The 24,309-nt window shown below is 38.4% G+C and overlaps 2 protein-coding genes across 3 annotated transcripts in view; both read left to right on the forward strand.

Moving 5' to 3' along the window:
* The window catches only part of DMGDH (dimethylglycine dehydrogenase), a 38,761-nt gene extending 25,960 nt beyond the window's left edge, over positions 1-12,801 (forward strand). For both annotated transcript variants that reach the window (XM_021531115.3, XM_077790224.1), the window contains exons 13-16: positions 518-675; positions 1,859-1,918; positions 11,194-11,328; positions 12,048-12,801. In XM_021531115.3, coding sequence (XP_021386790.3) covers positions 518-675; positions 1,859-1,918; positions 11,194-11,328; positions 12,048-12,263 — 569 coding nt within the window. In that variant the 3' untranslated portion in view covers positions 12,264-12,801. The remainder of the gene's footprint in view (positions 1-517; positions 676-1,858; positions 1,919-11,193; positions 11,329-12,047) is intronic.
* Positions 12,802-17,166: 4,365 nt separating this feature from the next.
* The window catches only part of ARSB (arylsulfatase B), a 61,821-nt gene continuing 54,678 nt past the window's right edge, over positions 17,167-24,309 (forward strand). Inside the window, exons 1-4 of the mRNA XM_021547253.3 lie at positions 17,167-17,498; positions 20,070-20,256; positions 22,481-22,671; positions 23,224-23,431. Of these exons, the coding sequence (XP_021402928.3) occupies positions 17,205-17,498; positions 20,070-20,256; positions 22,481-22,671; positions 23,224-23,431 (880 nt within the window). The 5' untranslated portion in view covers positions 17,167-17,204. The remainder of the gene's footprint in view (positions 17,499-20,069; positions 20,257-22,480; positions 22,672-23,223; positions 23,432-24,309) is intronic.

Here is a 24,309-nt window from a genome sequence, read left to right on the forward strand (position 1 = left end):
TGAAAATGTAATGCTGTAGTGCTTAGTATTTGGCTTTCCCATTTACTTTTTTTCCCCCTTTTTACATCAATTTTGAGTGTAATAAATTGAATTGAGAGCTTTCTGAAGCAGCTGGAGTCCTTGCAAATCATACTCTCTTTCTGTTGTCCTAAATATGCTAAATACACTCATTCTTATTTACACTCAGTTACATTTGCTGTTCACTTGCCAAGTCATCGTGTTTATAATGTCCTTAATTTATCCTTGTGACTTTGTTTTACATGACCTTTCCTTATCAGTTATTTTGATAGTTTTTTTACCCACTGTTTTCAGTTAACAGTTCAAATTTGAATAATAGTACCACTGCTTAAGATATAGGACACAAATCCTCTGGTAGTTCTTGCTGGGAATCAGACTTGCTATATGATAGAACTGACCCTAGAGTATGAATTAACACTTACTGCATTGTTCTTTACTTTTGACCAAGGACAGGAATATATTTATTAGGATCAATCAATTGAGATGATTTGTGTTACAGGTGAATTGGGCTGGGAGCTCTACCACAGAAAAGAAGATTCTGTACCTCTTTACAGTGCAATCATGGAAGCTGGCCAAAAAGAGGGAATTGACGACTTTGGAACATATGCTCTAAATGCTTTGAGGCTGGAAAAGGGTTTCCGAGCCTGGGGAGCAGAGGTCAGGAAATAAAACTTCTTTGTTATTTTTTCTGGAAGTTTGGGTTTGTTTGGGGTTTTTTTGAGGTTTTTTTTGGGTTTTTTTGGGGTTTTTTTTGGGGGGGGGGGTGGTTTCTTGGTTTGTTTGGTTTTTTTTTGGTTTTTTTTGGGGGGGTGAGAGGTGTTGTGTTGGTGGGCCTTTTTTATTTCATTTTTTAATTTTCTTATGACTATGCAGTTTTTAGTCATAGTTAGCACAGCTGTTATTTGTATCATTTTCTCCATTTAGCATGAAAAGAAAATTTTCCTTAAGCAGGAAAAGCTACTTTCTCACTGGTGATTTTTTAAAAACAACTGGTATACTCCATTGCTCTGCTGGCAAAGAAACACTTATTTTGATTTACAGATGGTTTTCCTCTTCTGTATAACAAAATTATGAGGGTTTTGCTGAGCTCTAGTGTTTTAAAATCAAAGGTTTGGCTGACAGGTACTCAAAATGTTTTATTTCTCTAACAACTATATCACGAGAGGCAAATTTTTTTTTTTGCTTCATAATGTATTTGGAACTTTTTTCCTCCATTCTGTTCCTGCAGAATTTGCTCAGTTATAATAAAGAACTACTCAAAGAGCCTAGAGAATTTGGAGGAAATCAGCGTAATTTCATTTTACCTTGCATTTTTCCTTTGGAAATGAAAGAACTCAAGAGGTTGAAATTATGGGAATTTAGGGGTACTTTTGGTTTGCCCTGTGCTAGTTATATTCATTCTTTCATCAAGTGCTGCCTAAGAAATTATTCCCCCTACACCTAATGGGAAGGTGGTGAATGAAATTGGCTTTGTGTTTTATTTTCCGCTCTGGCTAAGCCACTCTGCTGTGTTGCAAATGGTGTGCATACCTCAGTTACTCAGTTTTCTGAAGTTCCATTCTGCTTTGATGAAAAATCCTATTTCTTACTTTGCAAAATGTTTACTTTGCATATGGAAACTTAGATGACTGGTTTACACATCTGTATGTCCTATCAGGTGTGGTACCTTTTCTGAATACCATGTTGGAAGCTGGCAGTGTATTCAGACAGAAGCTGTGCATGCACAGTGTGGAAGACTTTGGCACAGGAGTAAATGGAAAGATGTATAGAATGAATAATGCCTAATCCAAAAGCTATGATGTCTGTAATGTATGGATGGTGAATTTATATCTTTTAACAGATGAACTGTGACACTAATCCCTTGGAAGCTGGACTGGAGTATTTTGTAAAGCTAAACAAGGTATGTCTTACTATTTTCAAAATGTTCTATTAAGATTATTCCTTAAGTGTTTGAACATGAAAAATTCCCTTAGCTGAAAAATAGAATAGATTTAGTAAATCAATGATGCAACTATAATTATAATTACTTTGTAAGTAGCAATTTGTTAAAAAAAAAATTCCCCATGTTCCTTGCTATCAAAATTATACATTAGATGAGGAATTTCCAAATGCTAAGTGTTGTCTATATGAAAAATTACTAAGTTTAGTCATGTACTTTTGTAACCATATAGTATACACACACACACACACACACACACACGTTGAACAAACCTGTTCATATTGCAATAATACTCTACCTATTCATTCTTGTTGAAGCAGGTATCTCTAGATTTTTTTTTCCCTGGCTACCACTCTGTTACAACAATTACTGAAACAAAGTATGTTTTTTAGAACTGCTAGGGACAACTGACAACAATAAGTTAAATATAAGTTAAATTAGTACATTAGTTAAAAGAATAAGTAGTTACTCATGGAATTTCTGAAGAAGTTCTCTGCTCATAATTTGTTTTCACCTGATATGAAGGTTAGAGATTGGAGCTAGTTGAATTTAACTGTGCAGTAAAAAAGAAAATATATTGTTCAATATGTTGTTCAATCTCCTCTAATTAGCAACCTCACTTTTTTTGTGTTAATATTTTAGCAAATCAAATTCTGTTTTAGTCTAATAGATACAAAAAATTGCTTGTAATTCTCTTTCCTGGTCCAAATGAATCACAAACCAAATGTCTAAACTCTGTCAAATAGAGGATCGTTCCAGGAAATCTGGTGAAATCATGTCCTGTGCAGATCTAAAGCCATCTATTGTTATCAATAACTCCATCAACTCAAACAGTAGTTGCCTGCACAATGGATCTGAAGTTTCTAACAGGAAAAATCCAGTTATAGAGATTGGAAGTGAGATGTCCAAAATGATGGGCTATTTCTGACTTAATCTTTGTTTTAATTAGTAGTTTGTAAATTAAAGTATATAAATTTACAGTATATAAATATAAATACAGTCTATTATATAAGATATATATTTTTTCTTCTTTAAAGAATTAAAAATATTTGCAAAACATTTAATCTTAACAATTAGACAATGTGTTATAGCGACAAGCTGTTATTATTTATGCTCCCTTTATACCTGTAATGGTAATAAATAGATAATAAATGGTCCTTGATATTTTTGCTCTACTATATGGAGGCACTGTAGAACTAATAAGAAAAATCCCAAACTAAGTTACAGCTCTAAATGAATAACAAATTGTAAACTTTGTATAGGGAAGAATAACAGAAGCATGTTAAATATAAAAGGATGCTTTTATATTTATGAGACAATTTCACTGAACATAATGGAATAAGCCCTGGAAGGTGTTAATCCTTTCACTATTGAACCTATCTATAGAAGGTAAAGTTCTTCAAGCTATGCGTGACTGAGGCAGATTGCTCTCAAGGATATAAATGGGAGTTCCTATATGTAGTGGAATTACAACTCTCTCCATTGGGTAGTATAATTTTGCCTTAATACAAGGAAGTGTCACATGCAAGGGAAATATGGAATTGTATAGATTAGGATCAAGTTGCATTTACAAATCAAAGCCTTTCCATCTTGAGGAGAGATTAGTAGAATTGCAGGGAAGGCAATAAAAAAATGTCACTTTTACTTGTTTTTCTTTCCACTTCATTTTGATACATCTGTTTTTTTTTTTTTTTTTTTTTTTTTTTTTTTCCTTTCCTTTAGTATAAGTAGGAAAGCAGCCATAAGCAGGAAAAGCTACTGGAAAGCTGTTGCTTGCCAAGATACCCATGCAAATAAGAAAGCATTAAAGTGCAAGAAGCACTTGATTCTTTAGTTGCTATGCACACTCTGCATGGTTGAAATGCAGGGTTGGAGCCGTTCTCCAGAGCAGGTACTCACATTGTAGACAAATGGGCATGAATGAATGTCCCGCAGGAATGCAGCATGTCAGCCTGAAACATCTGCCAGTTTTGCTGAATTAATGTGAAAAAGGAAATAATCAATGTTTTTTTATTGACTTAATTGAGGGCAGTTGTGACTATATGTTGACACTTCAGAGGTACCTGAGCTAATTCAGCTATTGGAAGCACTGTAGCATGAAATGCAGTGTGAGATTATTTACTCTGCTTCTTGGCAGTTTGAGTCCCAGTTCCATGCCTCTGGTTTTGTTGCACATTTGGCATAGCACAGACCTCACAGGCTGCTGTGAGTCAACAGAAGCCAAACACTATTTTGTTACCTGTTTCCATTGTTATGGAAACATTCTTCTCAAAAAAGGGTAAATGAGATAAAAATTACAAGAAACAGATACTTAAATACTTCTTTTTGACATTCTGGTCTGTTCAGCTCCTGACAAAGATTATTCCTTTAAGCATGCGCCCCCAGCTGGGGAAAGTGCTGTGTAAATTAGAACCAACAGGCACTGTTCAGTTAATTACTAGAGTAGTAATTACTAGCTTCTCCCTGAGCAACAAGCAGCTGAAATACTCACAAAATTGTTATGAAAATACTTCAGCAGAAGTGAATCTTGAGTGGTGTGTCATGGAAAATGAAAACAGTTTCTAAATAGATTAAAATGAATGAAGAGCCAGATGCCAGCGAAGGTAATATGATCAAAAATAATTTTAATTTCTACAAAAGGACATTCATATATCTGGGTAATATGTAGAAGAGATGTAAAGTCCTCATAAAATCCTGATGGTCTCTGTGTTTAGAAAGTTTAATGTATACATCATCTTCATATACAGACAAACTTGTCATTTTTTTGTCATGAATGATAGGAAAAACTCTTCAAAGCTGAAGCAGATTTTCTTTAATACCTCACAGGGTATTAAATTATATCATGGCAATAAGTAAACCCATTTCCATAGGGTTTCTGTGGCAACTTTCATTTTGTCAGTAAGTCTGAGGCTCTGTTCTAGGTGATTTCCTCCAGATAATCCCTATTTCACTAATTTAGTGTTAGTTGCATCCTTGCGCAGATGAACAGCATGGGCTGCAATGTAAATAAAGTGGAGGGTCACTAACAGGATCAATTTATAATTTAGATTATAAAATGCTTTCATGACTTTGCAACAAAATTCTGTCCAGGTTAGGAATGGTTTGGAGTTTTTTTAATACCAGTTGTCTTTCTTTTGGCTGTTCAATTACATTTAGTATGTTAGTTAGATAGTTGTTAGATAGCCTCATCTCATTAACTAAGCACTCTGCTACAAAATATTTAGTAGTGTGCTAATGTTAGTCACTGTGCCAGGAAATACACAGAATATCTTTAAGGAAGAAAATCTGCAATTCTTTTCGGTCCACATCCAAGAATACTGTTCCGTACATTTGCACTTGCTCACATTTTCGAATACTTAAAGACATAGTATATGACCTTTGAATGCTTAAAATAGCCTTATTTTTCTCCTGACTGTAATGGACCAGAAATCTCTATGAAACTTGATGTTAGAGTGAAAACCTTCATACCAGCTCATGGAAATTGATTCTTTCAGAAGGATTTTTCTGAGCTCTAAGTCTGCGCTTGGTGAGTTTGTGCTTGTGTTGCTGCATCCGAGACTGCCATCTCCTGGTTGTGCTTACTGCAGAAACAGAAACTTGGGAACAGCACGGAGGCTTGCTAAGGGAGTACAGTAGATGAAGGAAACCCTTTGGAACTCTAGTCTAGTGTGCTCTAATAGGACAGGATCCAAATGCTTAACTTATATTTTGTCTGTTTCCACTAGGAGAAACTATTGATTTTGGAGGCAGTTTTTCTTTTCCTCATCTCTCTTTATTTACTGGGCCAGGTTTTTTGTTCTTAATTCCAAACTTCTTTCCAGATTTTTCTATATCCAGAATCTCTTATTTTTTCTTAGGTATATTCTACCAGGATTTTTTTTTCTCCCTTTTTTTGCCTTGTTTTTTCCTTTGTACTACCAACTTGAAACCTTCTCCTTTGATTCTTGCTTTTTTCCTTGTCTGGTTATTACTAATTGCACTCCATCTCCTCCATCCCTGCTCAGTGACTGCCATTGTCAAAGCACATCTCTCAGACTACAAGTGCTACCTCATTTTCTCACTTTGACATTTGGTGATTTTTACTATTACACCTGTTAGACACATGAGTATTTAATTGCTTTGGTATGCATTATTAATAGAAGTTTTGTCACACCCTTCAGCTTCATATAGGTAAGTGAATGACAAGATCCAGTCATTGAGTATTGACCTATCCTCCAACATAACAATATGTAAGATGTTATCTCTCAGGAAACAAGGATGAGCTGTTCTAACGATGTGCCTCCACCCTTTTATTCCTTTGATAGCAGGCTTAGATTTACACTTTTATCCCCTCCTCTTTTGTTTCTGTCCTGGCCACTTGCCAAAACTGCCCCTCAGTTGTTTCAGTCCAACTTGTGCTCCCATGGTTTTCGTGTGGAACAGCTGAGCTTCAAGAATTCCTGCAGCTCCTCCTGACTGCCATTGTCTGCCCTTTCTTCACTTCTCCAGCTTGCATCCCTTTTGTTCTGAGATGAATGACTACAACAGTGGTCACCGACTTCACTCTGTAACCTGGAATAAGATTGTGTTCCATGCCAATTTTACTCCATACAAGAAAGGGAAGAGGAGGAAGAAGAAAGAGCAGAGGCTTTACTGAAGAAGGGCTAAGGAGCCAGGGGACAGGGAAAAGGATGGAGTGATGGATAGGAAATTTGAGATGAGGTGTGGTACTTCTTCCCCCGCCCCCTCGTTTCAATCCTTATTTATTATGCCTATAACCTATTCAGTGTACTTTTCCACCTAAGTCCTTTCAGTTTCCTCCAATTCAAATAGAAGTTCAGGAGTGAGTGGAACTGTATCTTATCATTACATCATTTGGTGTCTGGAGGGTCAGAAAAGAGAGGACTTCTTCCATAAATTTATACAGGTTAGGCAACATGTTAGAAAGAACCTGTAAAGAATTTGTTATTTGTATAAAATGCCCATCTAGGTGGCTCCCTGTGTGTTTCCTTGGCCATGTAAAGGAATAAGCACCCACTTAGATAGGGATTTTTAGCCAAAATAATTCAGCAATTCATCTGTTGTTTCTAACATACCAACTTCCTGACTGCATACAAGAAGAGCTTATGTGAGTTGAATGAAAGATGCATTGGTGCATTCAGACTGACCACCTCCCTTAAAAATTTTTGTGTGGTGTAAGTTGTAGCTTTGATTTGCTACAGAAAAAGAAACTTGTCAAATATTTGCTCTCTGAGAAGAAAAATTGTCTTAATTTATCAGGCTGGTGAGGCAGATATCATTTGGAGTGTTACCCTGAAATAATTAAAGAGCATCTAGCTATGAAAAATTTCAAAATGCTATATAGAGGCTGCCTCCAGAGTGTTGTAACATTATGGTTATAGTAAATGACAGCAGCTGTTGGTGCTGCCTTACTCTGTTGGGTCACTTTGTGTTCATAATTTGGCTCTATGCCCACAGTCCTAAACAGTATTCTGAATAAATTACAGCAGTTCCTTGTTGAGAGAGTTGCTGCAAGTAACTGTTGAACAGATGCAACATATTTCTTTTTAGACACTTCAGCTTAATTCTGATAAACTGCACAGTCTGAGAAATATGGAAAAAAAAAGGTTTTTGTAAGGCTAAGATATTATTTCTATTCCTTTGCTTCCCTTGAACTAGAAGAGGTTTTTACAGAGGATTAGAATTAGGATTGGGGTATCATTGAAAGCCAGGTACATTTAAAATAAATGTTAAACTCCTCAAGGCATCTCACTGTGCATAAAAAAACCACCTTGGTTATTGTCTTGTAAACTCTAAAAGACAGTGGGTTTCTCTTGTGCTATGAAACATGTGGCAACTAACACAAAGTAAAAGCCTGATAAACATATGGCAAATACATATATACAGTATGTTAATAGATTAACTAATCAGTGGTATCCCTTTAGCTATGTGCTATTTTTAAAAATTTGGCTGATTCGTCTTTGTGATATGATTTTTCATTTTAATTTTATCTAAACTTATCTAACACACAAGTAAAAAGGAACAGCCTATATTTTTATCTGGTGAACTGCATTCAAATTAAATGAAGCTAAACAGTAGATATTGTCTTTATCTTTAGTGTCTAAGGAGTGCTTTTATTTTATGTTAAAATCATTACATCTGCCAAAGCTTAATGCTTTGGGAATTCAAGCCAAAGTTCTTTATTTTAAGCTTAGCTTTTTAGAACTATCTTTCCTTCAACTACTACAAACATTTTACATTGTTCCTACATGTCAAGTAATTTTTTTTTAAAACTTTGATAGTGAAGAGCAGCTTTAAATTTGATATTTGTTCAAGGCTGGAATTGTTTAGTACTTGCATTTGTTTACGTTCTTTTTCTTTTGCTTTGTTGGTTTTGGGAGTTTTTTATGTTCATTTATTGAATTATACTGGTTTAAATAGGATTATTATTTTTGCATTGTATTTTGTATGACAAGATAAAGCAAATAGAAGCAGTATGCAGTATGTTTTTCTCCTAGAAAGAGGAAGCATTTTTTACCAAAAATAACCAGGTTGAAGTTGAAGGCATCAGCTTACAAATTCTGCTTTGATTGGAACAAACAATCCCATGTATATACACTTAAAAAGCAAAAATTAATAATGTGGGAACACATTAGCGTTAAATTGACATGGATAGCCAAGAACTGTAAAAGAAGTAAACTGAACTAGTTGAATTCCTATAGTTGGAATTCAAGAAGGTGCTTTAAATATTTAAAAGTGTATATAAACTTCAGCAGTTGTGCATTATATATACACATGTATTTTCACACATACGGTTTTATGCATGTTCATATAGTGTTTAAGTATGTATGTGTATATGCACCTTTTATGCATTTATACATGTAGACACACATTTCTGCAGTGTATATATATATATATATATATATATATATATATATATATATATATATATGAGAGGCATGTATTTTGTAGAGTTTGAATTCTAGGTTACATCCAGGTTATTTTTCCAAGGTACCATTCTAGAAAGACAGAAATATTCTTAATCTTCAATGAACAGAAAATAGCAAAGAACAAGCCCTTTACCTTAAATTCCCCATATGCATCTTCAATTAGCATAATAGCCATGTAGTAGTTTATTCCAGGTGGCCAAATGCTTGGTCCAGTTAAAATTAATTGGGAAAGGATTTAATTCTGTATCTGCAAGCAACAGGCAAAAAAAGATCCATGCTTAGGTAGTTTCTAAAGCCTGCTAGCTGCTTGTTCTCGTGGTGTCTATACCTAGGGCATATAACATTGCATTTGAATACTTGCATTTAGTTCCACAGTTGCATTCCATGTGACTAAATACCTGACATTACATTAGCATGAAGAGGAAGGAATGGATTCAGTGCTAAGCATCCCTCTAGAATGTTTACTTCTTGGTATTTCTCTTTGTTATGCAAAGCATTTTAGTCTGTGAGCCATGCCATGGTACACAGTCTTATTTGCATTTCTAGTTGTAGTTATTTCTTACAGTTGCACCTATCATGTAGCAGAAAAGTGAGAGGGAACTACCAGTAGTTGGTTATTCTCTGGTGTTAGATCTTTATATTTTGCAGCTGCATCTTGAAATTATGTTCCAATGAATCCTCATATTCTGATTTCTGATCTGAGCTGTATTTCATGCTTTTTTCCCCCCAAAGGACGTCAGCTCTGACCTTTATGTGCAATATCTGCTGTATCCCCAGTTGAATCACCTTGATTTTCAGACTAACCGCTCCTTAACTGGTTCATAAGCTATTTTTCACAACTGCTTACAGATCCTAGACTTTCATGGTGCAAAAACCCTTCATCACTTAAATAATTTCTTCTGAGCCTACACACGGATTTATGTGGACCTCAAGAAATACAAGAACAGATGAACTAACTGTGTAATATCTATTCCACGTACATGTTGCTTGCAGTTTTGACAGTGCAATAATTCTCTACTGAAATGAAAGAACATTACCAGAAATAGTATTTTTGAAGACTTCAACAATATTTTGTTTCTTTTCCCTTAAACACTTATTAAATTAATATAATTCCTTCTTCAGACCTAAGGTCAATTGCCTTAAAATGGCTTTCACTGCTAGTGAAGCAAAGGCTTCAATGCTAAAGGACTTTGTAACTGCTGTTATATTTCTGCCCATGGGGAGGTTTGTGTGTATTTGGCAATTTAGTATGAATACAATTCTTTTTTTCTGTCTGATCTATGCCATAGGAGAAAAAATGGACATAATGAAGAATTTCTTAATGGAATGGATTGTTAAGCATTGGAAAGGACTGACCAGAGAGGTGGTAGAGTCACCATCCCTGGAGATGTTCAGGAAACAACTGGACATGACACTTCATGCAATGCTGTAGTTAATAAGGCAGTGATTGGTGAAAGATTGCGCTCAATGAGCTTAGAGGACACTTCCTACCTAAATGTTTCTGTGATAGAATCAGCTCAATGTGATCAGATATAGTAAATACTGTCCTATATACCCTTGAGGGTTCTGAAACTTGCCAATGACTACCACTAGTCATACTAGTCACACATTTGTGTAGTCATCTGGAAATATGAGAATCTGCTTGTACCTTTCTAAGCAGGCTGAAAAGGGGAACTCCAGCCAATAGCAGTATTCTTCACAAAACATGCCACATTATCCCATAAAATGGTAGATAGGTAGGGGATAAATGGTAAAATGGAAAAATGGTAGGGGAGAAAATGTACCTACATTAAAATGAAAATATGGAGCAAACTGCCAGCTGTGCAGAGCCTGGCAGAGACATCAAAGTGGAATACTGACAGACTACTGTCATAAATTGATGATGGCTGCAAAAGGAAGTGTATTCACAGAGCAAGGCCCAGACTTTAGGATCTGGGCATTGGAATTAACTTCTTCTCATAACCACCAAAATGATGTCTTCTGGCTTACAACCTTAACTGGGCAGATAGTCTTTAACACAGCTCATTATATATATATATATATATATATATATATGTTTCCACTACATAGGAATTATGGATATTAAAGGCTGAGATCTAGGAAAATAAATATACAGAATAAAGTTACCAAGATACAATGTAAATACCAAGATACAAGATCTACTACCTGCTAAAGGTTTGATTTCATCTGTATTTCATACAAAATACGTGATGGGCAAACACATTAAGATACATTTAAATATTTATATCTCTAAATATATTGGAGAACACAAATAAACATATATCATCATTACCTTGTATTTTTTAGGCAGCAGACTTTACAGGAAAACAAGCACTGAAGCAAATTAAAGAAAAGGGGATCAAACGACGACTGGTATATCTCACCCTGGAAACAGATAATGTTGATCCAGAGGGAAATGAAAGTGTGTGGCACAATGGCAAGGCAAGGACTATAGTTCATGTTGCAAAAAATCGGTCTTAATTCTCCCTGAACAGAATCTTTGTGTTTCAAGTGTCAATGTATTATTTCTCTTTTACTGGCCCAGAACAATTTGAAGCTGTGATAAGCACACTAATCTTCAAGCAAAGACTAACTAAATACCTACAGAGAAGATGTGAAATATTCTCAAGTCACTGAAACTAGGAGTTCTTCTTCTGCAAGTTCACTGCTGTTCTAAGAAAACATTTTTGCTACTCAAAAGAAATTAAACAACAGCAAAGTTTGGGGGTGCACACTTCAACATAGATTATGGGTTGAAAGACTCACTAGTAGTCAAATTGTTATAGATAATAAACATATGCATATGTATTTGTATATGCAATTGTATATGTTCCAGTGAAAACTTAATTGAACATAATAAGAACAGGGTTTTTTTAAAAAAGCAAAAATTTCCCAGTTTCAGGTGGTGTTACTCTCTGTTGAGAATATTATGAACTTCATGACACACTTGAAACTTGCTTGATGTCTGACATGTATAAACCAAAATGTGAGATGTCTAGTTGTTTGGGTAGTTGGCTTGGGTTTGGTGTTAGTTGGGGTTTTTTTGTGTGTTTGTTTGGTTTTTTGGTTGTTGTTTGGTTTTGGTTTTGCCTTTTTTTTTTTTTTTTTCAGAAAATCCACTGCATCTTGAAAATAAATAATGGCTTTGGTTTTTTTTTCAGGTTATTGGCAATACCACATCTGGATGCTTTAGCTATGGAGCTCAGCAGAGTCTAGCTTTTGCATATGTTCCCATGGAACTCAGCAAAGTTGGACAGAAATTGGAAGTTGAACTTTTAGGTAAAAATTATCCAGCAACCATTATACAGGAGCCACTGGTGCTGACTGAACCAACAAGAACACGCCTTCAGAAAAAGGGTGAAAGTCCCAAAATATAAACACAGACAAGGATACAGTAAGTCGTGCAGTAGGAAATAGTGCCATTTATATGCATAAAATTAAGATAATTAAACTACTCACATTTTCTAATTACTAAACTCAAGATCTTCATTGCCGTACATGAGTGAGAAATTCAATGGCATTACTTTCTAATTTCCTGTATGTGCTGTTCACATTAGAGAACTGAGCAGAGATGATGAGCTGCCATGTGTTCTGCTTCCTAGGAGCACTCGAGAGCAGAAAGTGGCAGGGATTGAGTACATCATTGATTCAACTTGCTCCCACATTGGCTGGTAGATCTGTGTTAATCCATATGAGAAATGTGCTCTTCATGCTGTCCAATAGCAAATTCCTCCCTCACATTCACAGTTCCTCCTTTTCCTACCCCTGAGGTAAAGTAGCTTATGCTGTCTTCTTTACACATCAATAGCAAGCTTACCATAAAATCATGTCACTAGTTCTACACAGAATGCTGCATAAGGAATTGAAGAACATCCCATTAGCCATTAAAATAATAAAGACATTACTAAAGGTAAACTGGTCTCTGGGCATTTTTTCTCTGTGTGTCAGCCTGGCAGAAATTCTCATAGAAGACCAAAATCTAGCTTTTCTCAATGAAACAATTATAGGAAGCCCATTCTTCGCTATTTTACATAAATCATCCAGCATATTACATGTAATATTCTACAACAAGCAGTTCAATTTCTGAACAAAGCTTAAATTACAGATTTACTGTATTAAATATGAACCACTAGACAGGCATCAAAGATGGTCAGTTTTTTCTTACTGTTAATTATAGATTGAAGCAACAGTATGAGCCATATATTATTACATAGAAATATTAGCAATTAAAAAATATAATTAAATTCACAGCAAATGAGATTTATTGAGTGTTAAATATTCAATAACCCAAGTAAGCAGCATTGGAATAGTGTGTATGATGGGAACACACTAAATTACAAAAACACTCATTTGGAATTCAATAATATTCTCAACAATTCTTTTGAATAACAATGTTAAAATTTCCAACTTAGTAATTCAACTTAATTCCAACCATGTCCTTTCAGCTATAGATAAAAGTTTTCAAAGTATGTGTGAATCATGTCCAAAATGCACTTTCTTCAAGGGAGTTGACACCTCTAAATCTTCAGCAAAGAAGCAAATCTATAAATAGTATATACAAGGAGAAACACGATTTGAGTACTGAATACTCACTCTTGATGAAGTAAGCTGACATTACATTGTACTGTTTTGAATATATTTTACCTTCAAGATTTAGATAAACTAACAATGTTTCTGGGTCAAGGCAATATAGTTTCTTTCTTGAAGTCAACTTACAAGACTAAAACAACTTCAAATTAATCGCTGACCACATGTAAGGCAAATTAAAAATCTTGTTGCTCTCTGTTACTTCTTAAGAAGGCCTGTGCTTTCACTTTAACCGTGAATTCAGGAACAGAGACATTAGAAATATTTTTAAGCAAGGATTGCTGAGAATTAGAGGTGCTGTAGCTGTGATAGCACAGTTTGTAAGTACTTCCTAGTTGACCTGGCCTCTTTTTACTTCTCTGATACCCAAGTCAGCTGACTGAATATTCATCAGAACAGTTCAACATTGCATTCTGCGCAGCACGGATAAATGAAACAGTACCAAGACAAAGCTTTACAAATGATGCCCACATACAGGTTCACATATATAAGTCAATCCTTTAAAGTTATTAAAAAACAAACACAAATTAGAAGTACATAAACCTGAAGAAATGAGGTGGGGGATGTGTTCAGAAGCTATTGTAGTTTCCCGTCACTTCGTTACAGATTGAGATATGGTGTTGCCTAAACTTGTGCCAAGACAAAGCAAGAGGAAGTGAATAAGAGCAAGAATGTTTAAGTATTGAGTTTTAAGAGGGCTTCTAACCAATCAAACAGAAGTACCAGTGTAGAAAGATTGGTAGAGACTTCTTTAGAGTCTTTCTCAACCTCATCAGCTAACAGAGAAGACATATATGCAATGAGGTGAAAAAATGACAGTTATCTAAGAAATTTTCTGAAGTACTCAAATCAGGATATGTAAATAGCAGTTTTCTCAGATTTCCTATATTTTTCCATCTCCAGAGTTTTTGCACACCAGAGTAGAGCATTTGAATTTTTGTTCCAAGTTTCCATGTACTATGGCAAAAAGTCCAGTTTTTATGGCATAATAAATCCACACTGATACTGTAACCTTGTGTGTCACATTAATGACTTCTTTAATCACTGATCCCAAAGAAACATCCAAATTATTCAACCTCAAATTCAGAAAAGACAAACTGAAATGTTAGAGACTAAACATAGACCATTTCCTGGATTTATTCATTTGATATAAGAGAATACTATCTGAGAGAAATAGTTTTTTCTGATTGAGGTTCCAATTCCCTCAACTAATAATAAAATAAATAAAAAACTGAAAATACTAGAAAATATGACAGGCAGCAACATCCAGAGTGTGACTGTGCAGTATCTGCAGTATATATTTAAGACAGTTCAATGTAATGTTTTAACTATGGCCAGGCAACAAGGTTATCCAGTTCTAGTGGAATAGGATAACCAGTATATATAACTCTTGATGCTTCTCTACAAGAAAATATGAATTCAGCTACATTTGATCACCATGATAACTTTGAAAACAAGGTGAATAGAAATTATTAATTTTGCATCAAAATTTCTGGTTTCACCAGCACTGTGCAGATTTTCAAAGTACTTAGTTTGAGAGAAGAAAAAGGGTTTCTGTGGGAATGTGCTAACATTTGGATGAAACTTCAAACTGTAATAAGGACATGGAAGAAGTTAGGACAAGAAACAGTTCAGTGAGACATTTGAGACTGGTCATGGGATCTGAACTAGAAACAAGAGAAAACAGAACCTTGTAGCTTTTAAACAGTATTAATCACATTTCTTGAAAGAAAATACTACTCGTATTCACACACCAGTTTGTCAGTGATCCTGGAATTTACTTTGGAGGAAACTGACTTTAGGACAGTACTGTTGCTTCGTGTTCCAGTACTGACTGTAGATTGTAGTACATTCTCATTGCAGGAAAAAAGCTGGTATCACTCACCATAGCTGTTGTTTTCAAACCAGCAGGGAAACATGTGGAATTTTTAAAAACCCAGCCTGGTAGCTTCATAGGCTTATCTACTAGACTTCATTAAAACAAGCAGAAACTTTCTTCCTACAGAGACTTGTCAGGAAATAGTCAGGAGTCCAGTATACTCAATATTTGGCTTTCTAGCCAAGAAAAACAAATTTTAATGTGGACTGTTCTTTTGCCTGTTACCAAATGGCTATATAAACTTGGGAATACACATATTAACCATTCCAGCTAAATGGGAAATATATGGCTGATCTTCCACTGCACACTGAATTTTATGTGTATTCCATGGATGAACAAAATTGACCAGAGTTGACAGCTATTTATGCCATTTCACTCACTTAGGTTTTACATCAAGATTATAACTATGTAGATTGCAATATTGCTTTAGACAATTACATGGTTTGAAGAAACTGTCCTGTTGACATTGCTGCTATTACTGCTTCTGTGTTACTTCACTTCCTTCCTACATATAACAGTCACGAGCACCATCTTACAGCCAGACCTCGATCTAGGCTTCTCACCTGAATGGCCGAAATGGAGAGAAAAAAGCACCGGGCTGCTTATGATTTTGAAGGGAGTTGGGGGTTAAAGGGCGAGGGAAGACACTTGGTCTTTTTCTTACGCATGTGTGTATGTGGGGGTGTGTGTGTTCACTAGCAGCTGATGCTGACAGATTTTCTCCAACAGGAATGAATAATCGCCGCCTCGCTCGGCTCAGCTGCATCTTCAGTGATGGTTCCGACTTGTTTTTCCGTCCTGCGCGTTGGCCAGCAGCAAGGCCGTGTGTGTGCTGCAGCTGCCCTGCTGTGCTTACACACGTAAGCTCTGCGGGCAGCACAAAAGGCAGGACTGACAGTCTGGGAGATTGCACTCGATCCTGTGCTCTTAATGTTGTACTGACTTCCCTAAAACCACAGATGGCTTGAGACACGAGCCTGCTCCCGGTTCCCCTGGAAAAGACTCCGAGGTCTAAACCGGGTATTCAATGTAGGAGTGGAAACAAAACAAAATTAGAAGAGACCGCCAGCATCAGCGGGCTGCATACCTTGCGAACAGCGGCAGTAGCTTTACAATTTCTTTTTTATGCCTATACAAAAACCACCGGCGTAAAGCCGCCCCGCCGGGCCCCTGGGAGACCGAGCGCGGCCCTGCCCCGCCCCGGGAGACCGAGCGCGGCCCGGCCCGGCCCTCCCCGGGAGACCGAGCTGGCCCGGCCCTTCCTGCACCGCCCCGGGTGCCCGAGCGCGGCCCGGCCCCGCCCCGGGAGACCGAGCGCGGCCCTGCCCCGCCCCGGGAGACCGAGCGCGGCCCGGCCCGCCCCGGGAGACCGAGCGCGGCCCGGCCCCGCCCCGGGAGACCGAGCGCGGCCCGGCCCCGCCCCGGGAGACCGAGCGCGGCCCGGCCCTCCCCGGGAGACCGAGCGCGGCCCGGCCCTCCCTGCCCCGCCCCGGGAGACCGAGCGCGGCCCGGCCCGGCCCGCCCCGGGAGACCGAGCGCGGCCCGGCCCTCCCTGCACCGCCCCGGGTGCCCGAGCCCGGCCCTGCCCTCCCTGGGAGACCGAGCGCGGCCCGGCCCTCCCCGGGTGCCCGAGCGCGGCCCGGCCCTCCCCGGGAGACCGAGCTGCCCGGCCCTCCCGGCCCCGCCCCGGGTGCCCGAGCTGGCCCTGCCCTCCCTGCACCGCCCCGGGAGACCGAGCGCGGCCCGGCCCTCCCGGCCCCGCCCTCCCGGCCCGCCCTGGGGCCCGCCCCTCGCCGGGCGGGCGGGGCCGCGGCTCGGGGCGGTGCCCGCGGCCCAGTTCCGTGTGGCGGGGATGGCGCGGCGGGCGGGCGCGCCGTTCCTGCGCTTCAGCCGGCTGCTGTGTCTGTGCCTGCCCCTGTGCCTGCCCCTGTGCCTGCCGCGGCCGGCGGCGGCGCGCCCGCCCGCCCCGCACCTCGTGCTGGTGCTGGCCGACGACCTGGGCTGGGGCGACGTGGGCTGGCACGGCTCCGCCGTCCGCACGCCGCGGCTGGACGCGCTGGGCGCCGGCGGCGTGCGGCTGGAGCGCTACTACACCCAGCCGCTGTGCACGCCGTCCCGCAGCCAGCTCCTCTCGGGCCGCTACCAGGTAGGGCGGGCGCTCCCTCCCCTGCCGCGCTGCCCGGGGGATGCTGCGGGTGCTCCCCGCTTGCTTCTGGCAGCCCCCGTGCCGCTGGGGCTCGCAGTGCAAATTGTTCTGCTCCAGAACAGCCGAGGTGCTCTGTGCTTAGGTTGGATTTACAGATACGGCAGCCTGCCGTGGCAAATATCCTTGCCCTAGTCGCCTGACTCTTGGGTATTTTTCCGCTGGACACCCAGTCGAGGTGCAGACAGAAGCAGATGAGCATTGCTTGTTCAGTTTTTGATTCATGTTTTCCGGAATGTGTCACAAGCTGTATGTTCGCCTCCACCTCGTACAGGAGGTGAAGGTGTTCTGCGCTCCTCGATGGAGTGCACACAGAGTGGTCATTAGTCTGGGTGCCTAAATAGTTCATAGTGATTATCCTGTTTTCCCCCTTTTTTTTCCTTTTTTTTTCCCCTCCAGTTTTACAGGTGTAAGATTTGGGCTTTATAATGCTGGTATCATTCTACCCTTTCTCATCCTTTTTGCAGTTTTGGCAAAAACATGGGGAGTGGGAGGTGGGAAAGAAAGTATGGACACACAGCGTAGACAGAAGGAACAAACTCTCAAATCGTTAAGTGTGTTTCAAAAACTTCCCCACTGTCTCAAGAAGTCCTGCACATCCATGTTAACCAGAGTGATTGCCAAGTAAACTGCTGAGTGAAAGGAAATAAATGTCATCTTGTATTAATGGACGCTGTCTCTTCTTGCAGGAAGGTTGTTCTAGGTACCACTCTTTCCAAGCAACATTTGTCTCATTCCTGAAAACTCCAAGAATGAATAATGATAAATAGGAAAATGCAATTTACATTATCTTTACCAACCCTTGAGTTGTTCTGTTAAATGACCTAAACTATTTTTTCATAATGACTATTTTAAAAATACAGTTCATAATCTGAATGTGCTTTCTAAGAAAGAAACCACTTCTGCATCACATCATAAAAGTGTACATTGAAAATACCTGTAGTTCAGTCTGGATTTAAATTCATCCCATACATCTGGCTTGATGATTTAATAATCTTTGTGTTGACCATATTGCAGCTGAGTAAAATAATATTAGAAAATTGAAGTAATTTTCTTTTAAATTTTTTATATATATATATAGGGGAGTCATTCTGTGCAGCAGTAATTATGCAGCACATAATTGTATTATGCAGCAAATATATGAGATCTTTTCTAAAATTGTTTTACCCATGGATATGATTAACAGTTGATTAGAAACTTGAGAAAGTTACCTAAATCTTGACTTGTAATCCATCTGAAAGAAAAGCAGTGGTATTGGTCTAAGATAGCTATAGATTTTTTTTAAAATTATTGCCTCCTTCTCCTTTTTCTCATTTTCCAGATACAGTGCAAGAAATTACAATGCTCTGCTAGGTTGTGCATTTGGTATATTAATGCTTTCTGTAATAAAGTATTTTAAAATATTTTATATATAATAGAAAATTTACACTATAATTTAATTTTTGGAACCTTCTGTTCCAAGAAAATGAGGAAGTAGTAGGCCCTTTAGAAAAGGGCCTTACCCACTTGCCTAAGATCATGGGTTATTTGTTTTAAAAGTCAGTTCAGAGAGTTGCTAAAGCAATGCTTTGAAAGTTAGTCATGCAGTGCTACACTGGTGTGCTTAGTGGAGTCATAAAATCTGGTGTCCTCTGCTCCAGAATATCTTGGAGGCTTTGTGTTTTGACACACACAGATTGCTAGAAATATTTAATATATAAACAAGATATATATACTTGTATACATATGCAGGTCTAGGTTTAGGGAAGTGCCTTTTTGATTGTGGAGAAGACAGAGAAGCTGATGAAAGTCAGCTTTTAGTATCAGTAACTGAGGAGGTTCCTTATATCAAGCATGATATACTACTCAAAGTATTGTTATCAGTGATGATTTTGTAAAGAAATACAAAATTCACCACTTAATATGACTGGAAACTCTAGTAAAACTATTAAATATCATATCTAGTAGTGTGAAGCTCGTGTCATCCCCATATCCAGATGCTTTCTAGTGCTTGTACTCATTTAATTTGTATATAATGTCCATTTAGAAAAGTAATATAAAAATAGTTTTCTTTTATTGACATTTCCTCCAGTGACTCTTCTCTGATACAGGCAACAACTTGATAGCTTCTCCTGCCATGTTCACTTTTGCCCATTTCAATCCCATTTAAAATCTCTCACTCCATCTTGAGACGTCCCTAGCCCTCAAACAGACCATAATGGTAATTCCTACTTAGTAGATTTCTAGCAAAAAGCATAAAAGGTTTTGTGTTTGTTTGTTTGTTCTGGGGCTTTTTAATTGTGCTTGATTTAATCCTGGGAAGATGTTAACTCTTGCAATGCTATTTTCATGCTTTCCTCCATGAAACCCCTGCCTTCCACCTGCAGCTTCCTCATCATCTTCAGTGCTGCATTGGTAAAATGAAGAGTTCCTAAAAATAATCTTGAATGCAGCTGTGCTTCTTTTTTGGCGTGCTTATAAATTAACCTGTGGGCTACATTTCAAGTAATCTCTCATGCTTGTTTTCTCTGCTAGATCCACACAGGTTTACAACACCAGATAATTTGGCCATGCCAGCCCAGTTGTCTGCCACTGGATGAGAAACTCCTCCCAGAGCTACTTCAAGAGGCGGGATATGTTACTCACATGGTGGGGAAGTGGCATTTGGGGATGTACAGAAAAGAATGCCTTCCAACGCACAGAGGATTTGACACTTACTTTGGTAATAGTTTGATTTAATATCAAACTGCAATAACTGAAGTGTTGAAAAGGATGAGAAACTGCCTCCTTCTTATAACAGCAGCAGATTTACTGTGATTTATAAGTGAAGCCATGCCTAGGTATGCACATTTCCAAAGTATCACTGCTTAAAAATGATAATGCCTTAAATGCATGCTCAAACTTTAAAACTTCTGAAGAAAGTATCAGAATTACTGTGTGGCTCCAAGTAAGGTATTTCTCTCTTACCATTTTACATCATCCCCCCTCCTTCCCAGAGTTAAGTTTTTACTCTGAATTCTCTGTCTCCTACCTACAACAGCACAGGGGAGTAGGGAATGGGGTTACAGGCATTTTGTGTAGCTTTGGTTTTCCAGAGCTCGTAGTGAGATGGTATGACAGCTTCTATAAAGTTATATCCACAAACTCACAATTTAGGAAGTGAAGCTCTCAGACTGAACAGTAGATTGTCCAAGTGTGAGTGCGTTACTTGCAGAGCAACTTGTAGCTACCCATTGTTTACTGTTCCAAGTGTGGTTTATGCTCCTATCCCAGTTTTGCACAAGTGTCATGGAGGTTATGTGACTTAGGCTGTCTGATGTACATCTCATTCTGCACAGTACCGAGCTCAAAGAGGTCCATCTCCACTTGGTTGTTTTAAAGACACCCTCCTTGAGTGATGAATTTCAAAATAGTTCATTTTAATGTAGAAGCCTGTGTTGCCTTTGTCTAACCTGAGGCTTAAGTGAAGAGTATAACTGTGCTATGTGTGTACCTTTTATAAACTATATTTGTCCAAACGTGAGGTGGGAAAAAATGTTCCCTTAGGTGGTTTACTTCCTTTTACTCTTCAGGTAGCTCAGGGCCATGGTTTCACAACTGAATTAAGCTAATATATGTGGATTGGAATATAATGGCTCATTGCTTAAGCATTTGTGCTTTCTCCCATACCTTCACAGGAGTTTGGGATCTCTTTGATGGCATGGGTGTGATAGGCTGCTGTTCCTTGTGAAATCTCACCCTGGGACTGAGCAGGCTTTTCATGCAGGAGCCTGAGGACAGGCTGGCTCTGGGTATGGTTTTTAGGTGCCCAATGTGACATTATTTTTCAGAGGATATAGTGGTTTAATATCCTGCAATGTTCATGCGATTCCAGTAGGCATCCATTATGCTTAGGGGTGTTTGATTTTGTGGCACACTTGATGCACTCTTGACCAGTGGGCATTCAAAGTGGAAAAAATGCAACATGTGCCTCTGAGTACATTGATGTAAGCAATCTGCCTATAAAATCACTTTATCTTCTGAAAAATTAGCCATTTTATTATCCTAAAAATGTAGCAGACATTTGTATTTTATTTAAGATAGTTTCATTTTTTCTGTACATTTCTTTTTGCAGAAATTACTAGCTGCAGCTGCTAAACAAAAAGTTCAAATAAATTTCTTCAGTCTTAGATTTTTGTCCCAAGTTCTTTTTTTTTTTTTTGCAGAACATAAGACTTTTCTTTTCAGATTCATCCCTTTTTTCAGGATATTGGGGAAGAAATCTAAAATCTAAATTCAAATATAATTTTTGAGATTCAAATTACTTTGAAAAGTTTTATTTGTGCCTGCTAAAACACAAGGGCTCTCCATACCTAACAGGAGCCTAGGTAGGAGCAAATCTCTACATGCAGGATTTTTATTTAATTTCTTTTGGATATCTCTAAATGATAGTGTCTTTTCTTCACCAGCTGGTGTCAGCAGTGGATCAGAAATTACATTACAGCAGACAAAAGATGATTCATACTTGGGTGTTTTTGAAGAAATGAATTTTAAAATCCCAAACTTTCCAATAGAGGTGGAAGCCCTACATCAAAATACAAACATAGAAATCATACCACCAAGAATCAGACTAGTTTATGGCTAGCTCACTGCCTTGGCTCTCAGTGCATTAGTTTAGTCCTCATAGACATCAAAGTACAAGTAAGAAGTCATTAAACTGCTTTCAAAATGTTTAATTTCTTTTGAAATTAATGCTGGCATTAGCAATGAAAAGCCTATGAGGTATTAAATGTGGAGCTACTTAGACATGTCAGAGGTCTCATAGTAGGTGGTCCAGGGTTGAATTAGTGTTTTGGCTCAAAGCCACTAATGTTTTGACATTTGTGTTTGACTTTTTTCTCCTCCTGATGTATGTGTTTATGTGACACGATGTTGGCCTGCTCATGTGACATATTTTCCTGTTGTAGGCTATCTCCTGGGCAGTGAGGATTATTACACTCATGACCGCTGTGTCCTCATCAAAGCAAAGAATGTGACACGCTGTGCTCTGGACTTTCGAGATGGAGAAGAAGTTGCAACTGGGTTTAAAAATGTGTACTCCACAAATTTATTCACAGAAAGAGCTATAGATCTTATAGCCAATCACAAAACTGAGAAGGTACAGGCAACAGCTGCCACTCTGATAACTTCGGCATTAAAGAATGTTTTTAAAAAAGTTGAAATGTAATATTAATAGAGAGAGCTGTGTTTGAGCTGTAATTCAGGGCTATCCAATAGGTGCATAGAATTAAATGTGAGAAGTAGCACTGGTAAAACTCATCTGCTGCCAAAATCGGCTTTGTGTGCATGGTCCTGACCCTTTTCCATTTCTTCTATTATAATACAATTAATACATTTTTAGAAATTGTTTAGCAAGTAGTTTGCACTTCTAAACAGCGAAGGGAAGCTTAAGGTGAGAAGTTTAGCAGAAAGAAATGGTTAACCATTATGTTATAAAGAAAAGATACACCTTATGCTTTTCCACCTTTTCAAAAGGAATTTTTCAAATCTTTCTTAGCTTATGCATAGGGATTAGAAGATCTAGAAGTTGTAGAAGAAATCAAAAGGCACTATCTGCACTGTTAATAAAAGAGGTCTGCTTTTGCAGCAGTAACTTTTGCAAATAGTGCTTTATGTTCAACTAATTTCCATTCTGTCCCTTCCACCCCAGCCCCTCTTTCTCTACCTCGCCTTTCAGTCTGTGCATGAACCTCTTGAGGTCCCTGAAAAATATGTGAAACCATATTCTTCCATAAAAGATGTAAAGAGGCGCCATTACGCAGGAATGGTGACTCTTATGGACGAAGCTGTAGGAAATCTTACTGATGCTCTGAAAAAATACGGTCTTTGGGACAACACCGTTTTTGTTTTCTCTACTGGTAAGTTCCTTCAACTATTCTTTCAGTAATAACTTTGGTACAGTGTCTAACAAGCTGACTACAGAGACATCTGGCCCCTCATTCTTTTTTCTGGGTATTTTCTAATGACATAAGAATGATGAAAGTTGAGCAGAAGTTTAAGTGGAACAACGATTTCTCTCCCTTCTCTTAGGACTTTCTCAAGCTTGACAAAACAAACTCTAAAGTTGTATCTGTGCACATGGGGGATGCTCCTGGTGGTGTAAAAATACCTTTGTAAAATCTGGCAAGTGTAGTAGAGTTAGAAGCATCCTACTTGACACTGCAGTTTCTGAGGATCTGTCAGAACTGAATCCTTGGTGAGAACTGTCTACGGATTTATTTCTTCTGAAGCTGTCTGCCCTGTCTGTGAATTGTCATGTGCTGCATGAAGCACAAACAGCCAGACAGCAAGCAATTTTGAAGCCAAAACTGTTTCTCTCCCTCATTTTAAGGTGTCATGTAGTTTTTGTCATTCTTGAAGTATTTCATTGGCATCTTAGTCCCATGAAACAAAGGCCTGTTAATAAAACAGCTGAAAATTTGTTGAGCAGTCTAGTCAACCAAATTGCAATCTAAGTTTTTGTATGTACAGGCATATGATCCGGTTTCTAGATTATTAAAGTAATGTAAATAATACATTGCAAAGCAGTCTCCTTTGTTTCCAAATGAAGAATGAAGCAACCTTTTTGAAATACAGCTGCTTGGCTGGGTTTCAGAAACATATTTACTCTCGCTTGCTTGGAAGTGGGAAGTAGCCTTTCAATGGTTGTTCTTTTGTCCACGCTTTACATATAAGGGCTGTCAAAATGGCAAATTAATTTTCTGTGAACACTTCAAATGCAACAAAAACAACTAAA

This window comes from Lonchura striata, chromosome Z (assembly GCF_046129695.1).
Source record: "Lonchura striata isolate bLonStr1 chromosome Z, bLonStr1.mat, whole genome shotgun sequence".
In the NCBI taxonomy this organism is placed as follows: domain Eukaryota; kingdom Metazoa; phylum Chordata; class Aves; order Passeriformes; family Estrildidae; genus Lonchura; species Lonchura striata.